The sequence below is a fragment of the Toxorhynchites rutilus genome, chromosome 2, assembly GCF_029784135.1.
Source record: "Toxorhynchites rutilus septentrionalis strain SRP chromosome 2, ASM2978413v1, whole genome shotgun sequence".
Lineage (NCBI taxonomy): Eukaryota > Metazoa > Arthropoda > Insecta > Diptera > Culicidae > Toxorhynchites > Toxorhynchites rutilus.
In genome coordinates this window covers 244853825-244868429 of record NC_073745.1, presented here as the reverse complement: position 1 = coordinate 244868429, position 14605 = coordinate 244853825, and the positions used below count along the sequence as shown (strand labels likewise).

The 14605-nt window shown below is 38.1% G+C and overlaps 3 protein-coding genes across 3 annotated transcripts; 2 read left to right on the top strand and 1 right to left on the bottom strand.

The window, feature by feature from the left end:
- Positions 1–3572: 3572 nt before the first annotated feature.
- Positions 3573–3984, bottom strand: LOC129771466 (cuticle protein 19-like). Its single transcript, XM_055775131.1, has 2 exons — positions 3937–3984; positions 3573–3881 (listed from the first exon to the last, which is right to left on the bottom strand). Exons 1-2 carry the CDS (start codon positions 3943–3945, stop codon positions 3573–3575), a joined length of 318 nt encoding a protein of 105 aa, XP_055631106.1. The 5' UTR covers positions 3946–3984.
- Positions 3985–4437: 453 nt separating this feature from the next.
- LOC129769060 (cuticle protein 19-like) lies at positions 4438–4858 on the top strand. Its single transcript, XM_055771070.1, has 2 exons — positions 4438–4492; positions 4550–4858. The coding sequence occupies exons 1-2, from the start codon at positions 4484–4486 to the stop codon at positions 4856–4858; spliced, it is 318 nt and encodes a 105-aa protein (XP_055627045.1). The 5' UTR covers positions 4438–4483.
- A 7308-nt stretch (positions 4859–12166) lies between these two features.
- On the top strand, positions 12167–12967 carry LOC129766768 (cuticle protein 8-like). Its single transcript, XM_055767365.1, has 3 exons — positions 12167–12175; positions 12230–12626; positions 12687–12967. The coding sequence occupies exons 1-3, from the start codon at positions 12167–12169 to the stop codon at positions 12965–12967; spliced, it is 687 nt and encodes a 228-aa protein (XP_055623340.1).
- Positions 12968–14605: the final 1638 nt, after the last annotated feature.

Genomic DNA, 14605 nt, shown 5'->3' with positions numbered 1-14605 from the left:
ATAGCACTTGATTGAAACATATTTGGTCACAGTGTTACATGGATAGCAAACATTCAAATAAACTCTTTCACATGAATGTATTTTTAAATTCCCAGAGGAACTGGCAGATTATTTTCCAGCAATGATTAGATCTTTCCGGAACTTTCTCGATGCTGCATGGCATCCAAACGGAATGAATTCTGCGCGTGTATGTGTCGATCCTTCGCCGTCCACCTCCTCCAGCACGTTAGGCAACGATGTTGTGAACTCTCTGAGCTCGAAACTTTCGGCGACTGAGCAATAATCGATTGCGTACGCATACAATATTGGATACGGAAATATCCTACTGATGGGGAAGAATAATCTTCAGCAGCTTTCCTGCTAATTACACTTGGTTGAAAAATTACAAAATTAAATGTATTTGATCGCTGTGTTATATGGTTAGAAAGCATTAAAATAAACTCTTTCACGTGAATGTATTTTTAAATTCCCAGAGGAACTGGCAGATTATTTTCCAGAAATGATTAGATCTTTCCGGAACTTTCTCGATGCTGAATGGAAAGCCAAACGGAAAGAATTCCGCGCGTGTATGTGTGTGTAGCGATGTCTTCCCGAGAAACCGTTTTGGCATCACTCTCCTCCTGATGGATTCCCTTCTGGCCTAGGGTGCACAAACAGGTGACACCGTTCATCCGCGCTTTCATGATAAACGAAGAGCTTCACCACAACATATTTTTTTATCTGTATTTTAGTGACTTTCAAACTCATTTGGCTGGTTCGTCACTTTGCTTCCATTTTTGGAAGAATGTCGGGAGTGAGAATTGAACTCGTGACCTTCAGCGTGAGAGGTATGGATGTTACCACTACGCCAGATCGCCTCCGAGACGCTTGTGTGATTATTCAAATAACATGAGACATTTATGCAAACAGTGGTTCCGATGAAGAATCTTATTCATCACACCAAAGTGTTACAATGGCTAAATTCTGCTGTTATGATCCACATTTCTATGCATTCAACGCACTTTGTGTTGTCTTGTGTGGGTGACTACTTTGTTTGATAGTGAGTACCGTTATGTATTACTCATAGGAACGTCGTTTTGATTCGTGAACAGATTCACTAGACATCGAACTTCGTTTAGGAAAAGCATAAACTGATACTTGGTTGAGTAAAATAGAAAATTAGCATGGTTTCTTGCTGTGGTGGCTGAGCGCAGACAAACGACCATAAATAGTTAAAACTCCAAATTCAAATTTTATTTGCAATAGAAAAATGCCCTTGACTTACATATATTGGCAATGCCGATTTCCCCAGGTACCTGGGCTTTGAAGTTTGTAGTTTCATAAAATATTGGGTTGAGGAAAAAGAAATGTCATATATTCTGTATTCGCAAGCAAAATATCGTGTCGTAATTGTTTGCATTCAATATGAAATTTATATGGAAGATACAAAACAATGTTGAAACTACTCACGGTTGCATGATAATTTGAGCCAAAATTCTCATGAAATCATTCAACTGGTTGTTTTTTAACAGATGACAACTATATCGTGGCTTATTTCAATTATTCATATGGTATAAAGGTCCATACGACTGCTATGCTTAGTTCTCGAAAACAGTAACATTTTCGGTGAAGTTTTGATTAATTAGCGATTATTATCTCACAACATACACACCGACACTGAGAGCCTTCGAAAAATCAACTTCATAACGGTAAAATAATGAAACTTCGTTTGTTTCTATGAACGTGGGGGAGTGAAAATGCCGCAAGGAAATATCACTTTTATCCGTCTTTTCCGACGTGATTTCACAAATGTTTACTGCACGCTATCACATTAGCCTTATATTCAGCGGAAACACTAGAAAAATTGACGTTTTTAATTGATGAATTACGGTGGGCAATCAAAGATAAACACAACGACTGACGTCACTATTTGAGAAATAGTTATGGCAGCGCATGCTATGTCGCTCGAAACTCTACCATCTTCATTACCTTTTTTCCAGTACATTGGGCATAGACCATAAAACCGTTTGGAACCATTTGCAGAAGATTGGATTCCAAAAAAGCTCTATGTATGGGTGCCACACGAGTTGACGCAAAAAAATCTTTTAGACCGAATGAACGTCTGACGCCTGAAAAAGATGGTGACTGGTGATGAAAAGTGGATCACGTACGACAACCTAAAGTCGTGGTCGAAGCGCGGTGAGCCGGCCCAAACCATCGCCAAGCTCGGATTGACGGCCAGGAAGGTTTTGCTGTGTGTTTGGTGAGATTGGAAGGGAATCATCCACTATGAGCTGCTCAACTAAGGCCAGACCCTCAACTCGGTTCTCTACTGTGAGCAACTTGAACCGTTTGAAGCAGACGACTGACCAGAAGCGGCCAGAAATGATCAATAGGAATGGTGTTGTTTTCCACCAGGACAACGCTCGGACTCACACATCTTTGATGATCCGCCAGAAGCTACGGGAGCTCGGATGGGATGTCCTATTGCACCCACCGTATAGTCCGGACCTGGCTCCAAGTCCTCCAAGGCTCCTGGCTGTCTGAGTTTTTTGAAAATAAGGAGGGGGGTTTTAAAAGGAGGGGGGATAATGAAGTTGCCTTCTAAATGGCAACAAGTTTGCGAACAAAACAGGGCATATTTGACTTAAATTGGATAATTTTAAGTATGTTGAATAAAGCGTCAAATTTCGATCAGAAATACGACATTTCTTTTTCCCCAACCCTATATTTTATTTCATTCATTTTCACTGCAATGAATCGTTATGGAGTGCCCAAAATGATTGATGCAAAATTCTCATTAATCTATCAGAAAATGACTGGGCAATAATTGTGAGTACGAGAGGAAGCTTGTATCTTCGATTTCGACCAATCAGAATGCGTTATTTCCATTTGGTTAACGGTTGAGATTTTTCATTTGTTCGATATTTAGTTCCATGACATATATTATTTTATTCAATGGAATGAATTGTTATGGAGTGTCGGAATCGATTGACGCAAAAATATCATTAATCGCTTATGAAATGACTGAGCAATAAGTGTTTGAAATTGAATATTATTCACGATGCGATATGTTTCCTCATATGTTTATCCACTATATCTACACACACCGAGATGAAAATGTGCTTGTGAAATATTCCAAAACTTGAAAGGTGAAGCAGAAACAGAAACAGAAATAATATACATCCCGTCTTCGTGCGATTATTTTTCACGAAGTTACAGCATTTCAAAAATCACCTAAAAATTTCGACTTCGCACTCTGTTCCTCTAATTTTTTTATGTCGAACATAGAATCGTCTACTCTCCCAAATGTTCTTAGCTGCGTCCAATCCAAAGATATCAGGTTCTGATGTAGAGAGTTCTGCTGAAAGACATGTAATGCTTCATGGCTGTTTTATCACAATTTGTGAGTGTCCAAATAACTGCAGATACAAACCTTATTTTGAATCACCACACCAAGTTAAATGACGATTGTTATAAAATTACATACTCCCATTCTTATTTGTTTGATACTTTTTATTTTATTTATAATTTTTTCCACAGATACACAAAGTGCATTGATGATCACTTAGGATCAAGCAGTCGATTCTAACTTAGTAGTACTGATGAATGTTGGCAAAACTTTCTCCGTGATGAGGATGATGGGCATGTCCTTTGCGCTCAACGTGAGGTTGGAATCCGCCCTTATGATCTGAAGTATAATCAACAATTCGATGCGTTCCATCAGCCTCATCCAGAGTATATTGTCCCTTCACATGGTCCCCATCACGGTGCTCCCATTGGCTCTTATGATCGTGGGTGTGGGAATCTTTGACGCCATATTCGAACTTGTACTTAGGATAACTGTGATAATCCTCGTAAGCGGCCACAACCATAAGAAGGTAGACAGCAAGAGCTATTATCTGAAAATGGAATGGTCAAATTATATGCTGCTGTCGATTTTTGTTTCTAACAAACCTTAAACATTCTGGATTTGATTGGAACCGTTCACACAGAACACTGCAACTCAACTGATATCGAGCATATGCACAAGTAGAATATTTATACAAATCAAACCAAATGAACACGCTATCTGTGAATGGTACTTTCGATTGTTATTACAGTAATCCGGCGAAAAATTTACCATGATTGTTTGTCAAGCAATAGTTCTATGGTTGCACGCATGAGCTTACGGCTCATTAATCGATTAAAAATTAATCGATCCGAAGTGATATGCATTCTTCGCTCGTACCACAGAGGTTGATAAACGAACCGTGAAATTTTAGATACCGGACACGACATGCAGCAATGCATGTATTGAGAAATGTACTTCTAACTATTTTTTTTCGGCACCTGACAAGAAGTAAACCTGTGATAATTGCTGATTGACAAGATGAATGTGTGTTAGGCAGTGGATGTAATTGTTGTTTAGTATAAATATTTTGAATTACTATCAAGTTCATCAGTCTCGGAACAGCATTGGTTTAAACCTGTTTGTGGTTCAAAACTACTACACTTTACAACAATGATCAAGGTAAGTTGAAGCAAAGCAAACTGAAAACATTTTGTTAAGTCGTTGTTGTTCCAACAGATTATCGCACTTGTTACTTGTTTCTTAGTTCTGGCTTCGGCATACGAAGATTATCACAGTTATCCTAAATACAAGTTCGAATATGGAGTCAAGGATTCCCATACCCACGATCATAAGAGCCAATGGGAGCAGCGCGATGGAGACCATGTGAAGGGAAAATATACTTTAGATGAGGCTGATGGAACGCATCGTATCGTTGACTATGCTTCAGATCATAAGGGCGGATTCCAACCTCACGTTGAACGCAAGGGACATGCCCATCATCCTCATCACGGAGAAAGTTATGCCAACATTCATCAGTACTACTAAAACTAATTTTATACAAGAAATTTTGTCCATGTTATTGAATAAACAATAGTACTCATATAGGAAAGCTATTTGAAACATTAGTTGATAGTGTAGTTATAGCTATTGAATGCATCGATGAGGAGATATTATGACAATTGCTATAATTGACTACGAAATGAACTGCACTTCCATAAAAATAGGATGGCCACTCAGTATGACCCGTCTTGAGATTTTATTATTCATTCTAACAAAAATATCTTTACAGACATCGTACTCTTCGGCCAGCTTTGAACTCGTAGATCATTCTAGTTGTTTTTTAACCAATCTGAATGTCAATAGTGGCACCACTGGAACACGGGTGAGCATCATAACACATATTGCCAGGGGTTACGGGTTCAATTCCCGTTCTGACCGGGGAATTTTTCGTTGAATCTCTTCCCATCTGCACTGAAACACTCATATTCTCGAATTTACTACTCAAAATACTGTCAGGCATATTATTTGGCATATAAATCTCAACTAAGTTCTAATAAAAATGACGCTAATAATTAATTCCACGTTGAGGCGGAGCAGTTTCACTAGGAACGTTAGTGCCTCCGAAAGAAAAGACGAAGAAAATTGTAAGGTATACCGGGGCAAGTTGAAATTCGGGGTAAGTTAAAACGGAAATCACAACTTTTACATATGATGGTGAATTGATGTGATAAAAATGTATATATAGTAAACCTTATCTTTCAACTCACCTCATGACATCCATTACCAGAATATTGGAATGCTTTATCGCAATACGCACCATTGTTTACTTTTGCTTGTTCCGTGAAAGCAAAACAAACATTTTTGCGCGCTGACAGAATCGGTCCGAAAACACTGATTTTTTTCAAAAATATCGCCAGAATTGCACATCAGGTAATCAAAAAGGGATAATCAAGTGTAGTGATTTTAAAAACTAAACTGGAAAATCTTTTTCCGTATTGCTCTGGGCATTTAAACTCACTCCATGTTTTTTTTCAACCCTGAGGTAAGCTGAAACCAGTAAAAATCGACTATTTTATAAACATTGCTGCAGATGCCGGACGTTATTTGTCGGTGAGTATGAATGAATGATGATAAATTGAAAAAAAATAGACGGGTGGGTAATGTCGGGGATATAACCGGAGAGACGTAGGACTACACCAAGGGGTGTCCATTTTTCGAATATCATGGAGCACAGATCCCAGAATGACCAACTTTTCATGTACAAAATTACAGAAAAAAATCAAAGGATAAAATAAAACCTCAGCACTCAGCAAACACTTAAACATTTAGATTCAAATACGAAAATATCAAAATTTGTCGTGCGGTGCAAATGTTGTCAGCCGGCAACGAATCGTGATATAATTGGGCTTTGCACTCCTCATGAATAACTGTATGCTACTAGTAAAGTCCTTAGTTTGATACCCATATTGAAGGGGTTTAGAGAAAATATGTAACCCGCCAATTGTGGTGGCGGCCATTTTGGATTTACATGTTTCATAAACAACTGTGTTCTACTAGTCAATCCCTTTCATTTGATACCCATATTGATGGGACTTTGAGAAAATATGTAAACCGCCATTTTGTAGCGGTCGCCATCATGGATTTTCAAGATCATGAAATACGCAGTTTTATAATGACTGCAGAGATATAGGTGTGTCCCAAATTTCAGATCAACCGGTCAACAGGAAAGGGGTCAAATTTCAATTGATGTGGTACAGCGCTATAGACAAACATGTTACATACAAACATAGAAATATGTCACAGCTAAATAAAACCGTTTAAAAACTCCAGCATTCTATCAAATCGAGCGCGATTAGCCACTCATTCACCCGGCGCGACGCTTCCACCGCTTTTAACACACTTCGATAGGCTCTCCTGCTCCACATCCCAATGAAACTCCTGTATTTCACTCTTGCGGTATCGCACCGCATACATCCCCGGCGAATGCAGCGATATCTCTTATGCTGAAACTCAATTTCAAGATAGCGTCTTTCCTGCTTGGCGTCCGATGACAGAATGTGGCCAAGCACCGCCATCGCTCACTTTATATAGCCATATAGTTAAGGTTGTAGCGATCGCCTATATTTATTTCTAATCTCTTTTTTGTCTCCCTTCTTCACCTTGTTCATACGTTTCGCTCGTACCCGTGGTTGCTTGTAATGAATAGCTGTTTGCTGCGGGGCGCAGACAAAATGTATGGGAAAGTAGGGAATTGTTTCTTCCAATTTTTCATCAATTTGAACTTTATATGAGCTGAAAACCCGTAATGTGTAGCATATAAACAATTGCTGAGGATATTTCCTATCAATGTGTGTATTTGGAACCAAAATCCATTCATTAATTGAGGAGGTATTAGCGTTCAAAAACTGAACACTTTTTCACACCGAAATATTGATATGGGCCCCTATATTGAAAGGTTAGACGTAGTCCTACTTCAAAAGAATCATTTATATTTCGTTTCTCAGTATATTCTACTTAATTTATGAATACACAGACACGACACAAGTCAAATTTATTAATTTTGCAACTAGGGGTCGTTCAAATATTAGGTTGGGAAAAATTTATCCATTATTTTCTCGTTGGGTGGCTTTAGTGATCAATATCTCGCGTAATATTGACCATACAATTTAAGGCTCGTTGTAAAGGTGACATTTTACATTAAAAAAATCTTTTGTTGTTTTTTGTTTGTTTCATTCAGTTGTGAGTTACAGGATGTTAACAATGGAGATTGATCTCCATTGAGAAAATTCGGTACATTTTACACTTTTTATTTTATAAATGTGAAAATGCAAGGCCGCTGAAATTGTGATTGATGTTCATAATACCGATACTGCAACAGTAAAATATGCGCAAATTTATTTATTTTCAAATTTTAATTTTTTTTAATTTCTAAGTTTAAAACATATTTTTTATTCGTTGAAATACACTAAATTATGATCTCTACTGTCAACAAATGGACCGTTTGAAGCTAGAGATTGATCAGGAACGTTCAGAATTGTCCAACAGAAAAGGTGTTCTGTTCCATCAGGACAACGCTAGGCCACACCATTCCGAGAGCTTGATTGGGATGTTTTAATGCATCCACCTTATAGTTCGGATCTGGCATCAAACGATTATCACCTTTGTCTCACATTGGAAAATTTCCAGAGTGATAAGAAATTGGGATCAAAGAAGATTGTAAAAATCTATTGCTATGGTTTTTCGATAATAGGAACCGAAACCTCTATGATAGAGAAATCATAAAGCTACCTTTAGAATGACAACAAATTTTCCAACAAAACGGTGTATATTTGACCCAAATCGAACAATTCGAAGCATATTATAACTAGGTTTGAATTTCACCCAAATATAACGGATTACTTTTTCCCCAACCTAATATTACGTAACGCAATTTTTTTTTACTATATTAGACTCCCTCTTCTCTACATAAAGGGTGTGTCACAACAAATTGCATCACGGAAAAAAACGCTGTAGAAATTCGCCCAGTAGACCGATCCTTTTGAAAATTTTAGACAGTAAAATAAAAACTATTAAGGGGGTATTCTAGTCTAGAAATCTGAAAAAATCGAAATTTTTTTTTACAATATTTCTGTAGTTTAGGCATTCAAGAATATACTCTAGAAAGGACTTATCGAAAATCCTATTATTTACCTAGTTAGAGCCATCTTAGTGATGTGGTATCTAACCTGTTACGGCCATCACAATGAACTTCAAACGCGTTTCTCTCGGAACTAGTTTTTTTCTAACTGGCGTACACGATATCTCAAGTTCTACTGAACCGATTTATGTCAAATTTATATGAAAATAATCTGCATACATCTCTCTATCGCATGAACATAAAAAATTATAACTTTTTAATTTTACTATTTTTAAAAAATCGGTAAACGCAAAAAAAAAAACGTTTTAAACAGCATTTTTGTTTTCAAACGGCCGCCATTTTGTTAAAACCCATGTTTTTGACTTGTCCGAGGTTCATGCCATAGCGACATCTTTACTGATTCAGAATCTGTTCGATTTTTTTGTTTCAGATAACCAGAAGGACTGGAATCGTGTACGCCATGGCACAACTTTTTTTTGAACACCCTCACTTCACCAGCATGTAACTATTCTAATTATGAATATTTTTTTTCCGTCCTATTTTTGTTTTATTGTTGAAAGATAGATAAACGAATAATGATATAATGGATGGTAAAAATATTCTTTGTTTTATTTTTACGGAGTTCGAAAAAACGTCCGAAATTCGTGTCTCTACACTAGAATACCCCCTTAAACAACTTTTGGCATTTTCTTTTTATTCATACTTCGAGCCCAAGCCCGTATGCTCGCACCTTCCTCTTTACCCCGTCCATAAGGTTCTGTACAACGTCAGGTTGTAGTTTTTTTTGAACAGAAATCCATTTTCTCTTGAAGTCCGCCTCCGATTTGACAACTTTTCTTCTTCTTCTTCTTTTTGGCTTTAAGAGGGTTTAAACTTTTCAGTTCATTCGCCTCTAGAATGACAACTTTTGGGTTCTTCCGGAGGGCCTGCTTCATAATCGCCCAATATTTCTCTATTGGGCGAAGCTCCGGCGCGTTGGGCGGGTTCATTTCCTTTGGCACGAAGGTGACCCCGTTGGCTTCGTACCACTCCAACACGTCCTTTGAATAGTGGCACGAAGCGAGATCCGACCAGAAGATGGTCGGGACCTTGTGCTGCTTCAATAGTGGTAGTAAGCGCTTCTGTAGGCACTCCTTAAGGTAAACCTGCCCGTTTACCGTGCCGGTCATCACGAAGGGGGCGCTCCGCTTTCCGCAAGAGCAGATCGCTTGCCACACCATGTACTTTTTGGCAAACCTGGATAGTTTCTGCTTGCGAATCTCCTCCGGAACGCTGAATTTGTCCTCTGCGGAGAAGAACAACAGGCCCGGCAGCTGACGAAAGTCCGCTTTGACGTAGGTTTCGTCGTCCATTACCAGGCAATGCGGCTTCGTCAGCATTTCGGTGTACAGCTTCCGGGCTCGCGTCTTCCCCACCATGTTTTGCCTTTCGTCGCGGTTAGGAGCCTTCTGAACCTTGTATGTACGCAGGCCCTCCCGCTGATTGGTCCGTTGGACGAATGAACTTGACACATTCAGCTTATTGGCGACATCCCGGACCGAACTTCTCGTATTACGTCTAAACTGCTTAACTACGCGCTTGTGATCTTTTTCACTGACGGAGCATCCATTTTTGCCGTTCCTCACCTTCCGGTCGATGCTTAGGTTCTCGAAGTATCGTTTTAGTACTCTGCTGACCGTGGATTGGACGATTCCCAGCATCTTACCGATGTCCCGATGTGACAACTCCGGATTCTCGAAATGAGTGCACAGGATTAATTCACGACGCTCTTTTTCGTTCGACGACATTTTTCCAAATTTACGAAAAATTGACAGTGAAGCATGGCCAACGTGATCTGTACACTCTTATCTGATTATAAGCGAAAGCTGAAGATATAATTCCTAAAAATTAAATTTCTACAGCGTTTTTTCCGTGATGCAATTTGATGTGACACACCCTTTAATATGTAACAAATGGTCATTCGAATAAAAATGTTTAGATTTTGTTGGACTTATTTCTAAACATGTTTCCACAAGCCATCCCTCCTCCATTCTTGAGTGCGTTCCGTATTATTTGAATATTTGAATGATCCCATAAACCTCATTAGTGGCTGTTTCGACTGGCTCTACTCCGACATGAAAGCGTCTTAAATAGTATTCTTGATGTTATTGTTTCGTACCTAGTATGTAGAGTCCATTTTGCGTGTATCAGACTACTCCCCCACATCTCACGTGTACTAAACCCTTTTGTTTGTATGTAACTAGCTGACCCGGCAAACTTCGTCCCGCCCAAAATTTATTTTTCGTTATCACATTCACGTTTTCTTACTAAGCGCACGTTCATGGGTCCAATCGCAGAGTACCAATGTACCCTTTAAAATGACCTTTTACTATAAAATTTTAGTACTTCTACCAAAACTCGTCATTATAATATCAGATTATTTTCAGACACAATTCTCGTTCACCTCTATATGAAGAGCGGGGAAAAGAGCGTCAAACCACCATAAAAACATTTATTGCTCCCTGAAACCCCCATTTGCCAAATTTGGTTCCGTTTGCTTGATTAGTTCTCGAGTTATGCAGAAATTAGTTTTGCATTTCTATGGCAGTCCCTTCTTAGAAAAGTGGGAGGAGTGTTGAACCACCTTAGAAATGTTTCTTGCCTTCTAAAACCTCCACATGTCAAATTTGGTTCCGTTTGCTTAGTTAGTTCTTGAATTATGCAGAAATGTATGCTTGATTTGTATGGCAAAAGAAATTTCCTCCGTCTTGCACTGTGGTCACGCGTATTCTAGAACTTGCCACTCAGAATACATTCAAGGCGTGTTATTTGGCATAGAAATCTCAACTAAATACTTATGAAATGACGCAAGTAATACTACTTACGTTGAGACGGCGAAGTTCCCCTAGGAACGTTAGGGCCATTTAATTTGGTTGCATTTGCTTGATTAATTCTCGAGGAATGCAGAAATTTGTGTTTCATTTGTATGGAAGTCCCTCCTTAGAGAGGGGGGAGAGGTCTCGAACTATCATAAGAACCTTCCCCGATCCCAAAAACCCCTACATACCAAAAGGAACGAAGTTGGGAACCATTTAGTGTTGCTGCTAATTGTTTGAATAGCTAGTTGCTCCTTTGCTGTGATGATTCTTCGAGGGATTCCATTGATTGTTAGAGTGATGATATAATTGGCCCATTCTGATGCCGTGAGTTATGGTTATAAACCGGATTATGACCCAGTGGCAGAATCAAATAAAATTGATGCTTAGTGAGTGGGATTAAAAAAAATCCGTGAAATATATTTGTTGTTCAACAGAATTATCTTCGCAGAATTCCAATTAAAAATGTGTGTCTTTAAAAATATAGGGAACGTTAACGATAACTATACGATCAACGATTAAATTGAAATTATGAATATGATTAGTTTACTGACATTCGTCAGTCGTCCTCTCTCCGCTTTTCTCCGGCCTAGTGGAAGTAGAAGATTGAAGTTGTCCGAAGGACACCAATTTGTGCTTTCAATCGATCAGATTGACATTGAAATTAGATTCATTTTGTCTTTTACATAGTACGTTCTAGAAATAATGAAAATGGATAGGAAAATGTCAAACATTATTTTCATTTTCGAAACAGAATGATATAAAAGCAGCAAGCGATATGTGGAGTAGTATCAAACATCAATCAGTGTTAGAAACAACAGTTTATAAAAAGGCAGTGGCAAACCTAGTTCGTGCAACAAAATGTTGAAAGTTAGTTGAATGTAGATTAGCTAAGATGAAATCACTTCTAAAACTTTGTTTCAGTTTGTATCAGCGCTTGCATTTCTGGTGATGATCATCGAAGCTACACCGAATACTTATTCCACCGTAGACCAGCATCCGTATTCCAGATACTCTCAGAATATAATTCACGAGCAGCCCGTATATGCAATCAAAACCCATCATATAAATCATGTCTACAAACAACCTCAAAGTCTGACGAAAGTTGTTTTCCCTAAGCTAAACACCCATCAAAAGCTCGTTTATAGTGCTCCAGTCAAACAAAGCCATTTATATGGTGGAGAAAACCATGGAGGGTATGCTAAGAATTATAAAAATTACTACGCTTACCCCAAATACGACTTCAAGTACGGTGTAGAAAATCCTCATACTGGAGACCATAAGAAGCAGTGGGAAACCCGAGATGGTGATGTTGTGAAAGGTATGGAATTCATTTTTAGTTAATCTGTTATTAGATAAAACTGTTTTTCTTTCTACCCAGGAGGATATTCGTTGAAGGAAGCCGACGGTACGATTCGCGTTGTAGAATATACAGCAGATAAACATAAAGGATTCAATGCTGTGGTCAAGAAAATCGGTCAGCCTTATCACCACCCACTGGGTCATAATCCGGTTTATAACCATAAGTCGAGACATCAGACTGGCGCAATTGTACAGAGTCATCATCATCATCATCATCATTATGCAAGTCAATGGAATCCCTCGGAGAATCATCGGAGCGAAGGAGCAACTAGCTATTCAAAAATCTGGCAGCAACACTAAATGATTCACAATTTTGTTATGAATAATAGGAAAGTATTGGTAAAATAAATTTATTTTTTTAGAACAGCATGTGTGATTGATTAATATCTTCGTCATATCGAGAAAGTTCGTCGATCCCACTCGCAAATGCGACAAAAGGAGGTTAAGCAGATTTATTATATGCACGTTCGGAAAAGTCCGAGATAGGCAATGAAAACTGAGCTTATTCAGATGCAACCGGTGGCATTTGACATATTTAAATTGTTTTATTAACCTATTGCCTAATTTCGGGTGATAATCGGTCATGTTCTGTATATCCAGGGAAACATTTTCAGTATTTTCCTCGGTATGGAATTTTATTGACATTTTGCTTCTTCTTCTTCTTTTTCTTCGGTCACAGTAACTTTTCTAGAGGCCTCAACATACAATGTATTACTAACGTCATTTCTATTAGTATTTAGTTGAGATTTCTATGTCAAACAACACACCTTGATTGTATTTATGTATTTAGAGTGACAAAATTCGAGAATACGCGTGTTCCAGTGCAGAACGAGAATTGAACTCGTAACCCCCGGCATGATGTGCTGTGACGCTAGCCACTCGCCACTGTTGACTTTCTTATTGCTTCCCAGAACACGAATTATCGATGAGTTCAAAGCGGAGTATTTTATTTAATAATTTATTTAATAAAAATTATTATAATTCTATATTGACTAGCTAATATGGGTATCAAAAGAAAGGGCTTGACTAGTAGAATGCATTTATTTATGAAAAATGCATATCCAAGATGACGGCCACTACAAAATGGCGAATTACATATATTCTCAGAATCCCATCAATATGGGTATCAAATGAAAGGGCTTGACTAGTAGAACACAGTTATTTATGAAAAATGCAAATCCAAGATGGCCACCAGCGCAAGATGGCGCCATATATATTTTTTCACAATCCCATCAATATGGATATCAAATGAAAGGGATTGGCTAGTAGAAAACAGTTATTCATGAAAAATGCATATCTAAGATGGCGGCCATTACAAAATGGCGGATTACATATTTTCTCAGAACCCCATCAATATGGGTATCAAATGAAAGGGCTTGACTAATATAATACAGTTATTTATTAAAAATGCAAATCTAAGATGGCGGCCACTACAAAATGGCAGATTACCTATTTTCTCAGAACTCCATCAATATGGGTATCAAATGAAAAGGCTTGACTAGTAGAACACAGTTATTTATGCAAAATGCACAAAAATGTATCAAAAGGAAGTTCTCGACTAGTAGAATATAGTAGATATTAGAAAATCCAATTTCAAGATGGCCGCAGTTTCCAAACAACTTATTACTTTTTGAATGGTTTCATTCAGCTTGACCTGTTACAATGTATGTTTGAATGTTTGTTGGGTGGTCCCACATTAATAGAAAATTGACCCCGTTCCTGTTGAATGATTAATCTAAAATTTGGAACATACATTTAATTCTACTGTCATCATAAAACTGCGTATTCCATGATCATGAAAAATTCGATTTGGCCGCCGCAAAAAAATGGCTGAATGGCTTGATTTGGAGAATACACTACTCTATGAACAACATAAATTCGATAAGGTCGCCTCCACAAAATGGTCGACTATGTATTTTTGCAATCCCCTCAATATTG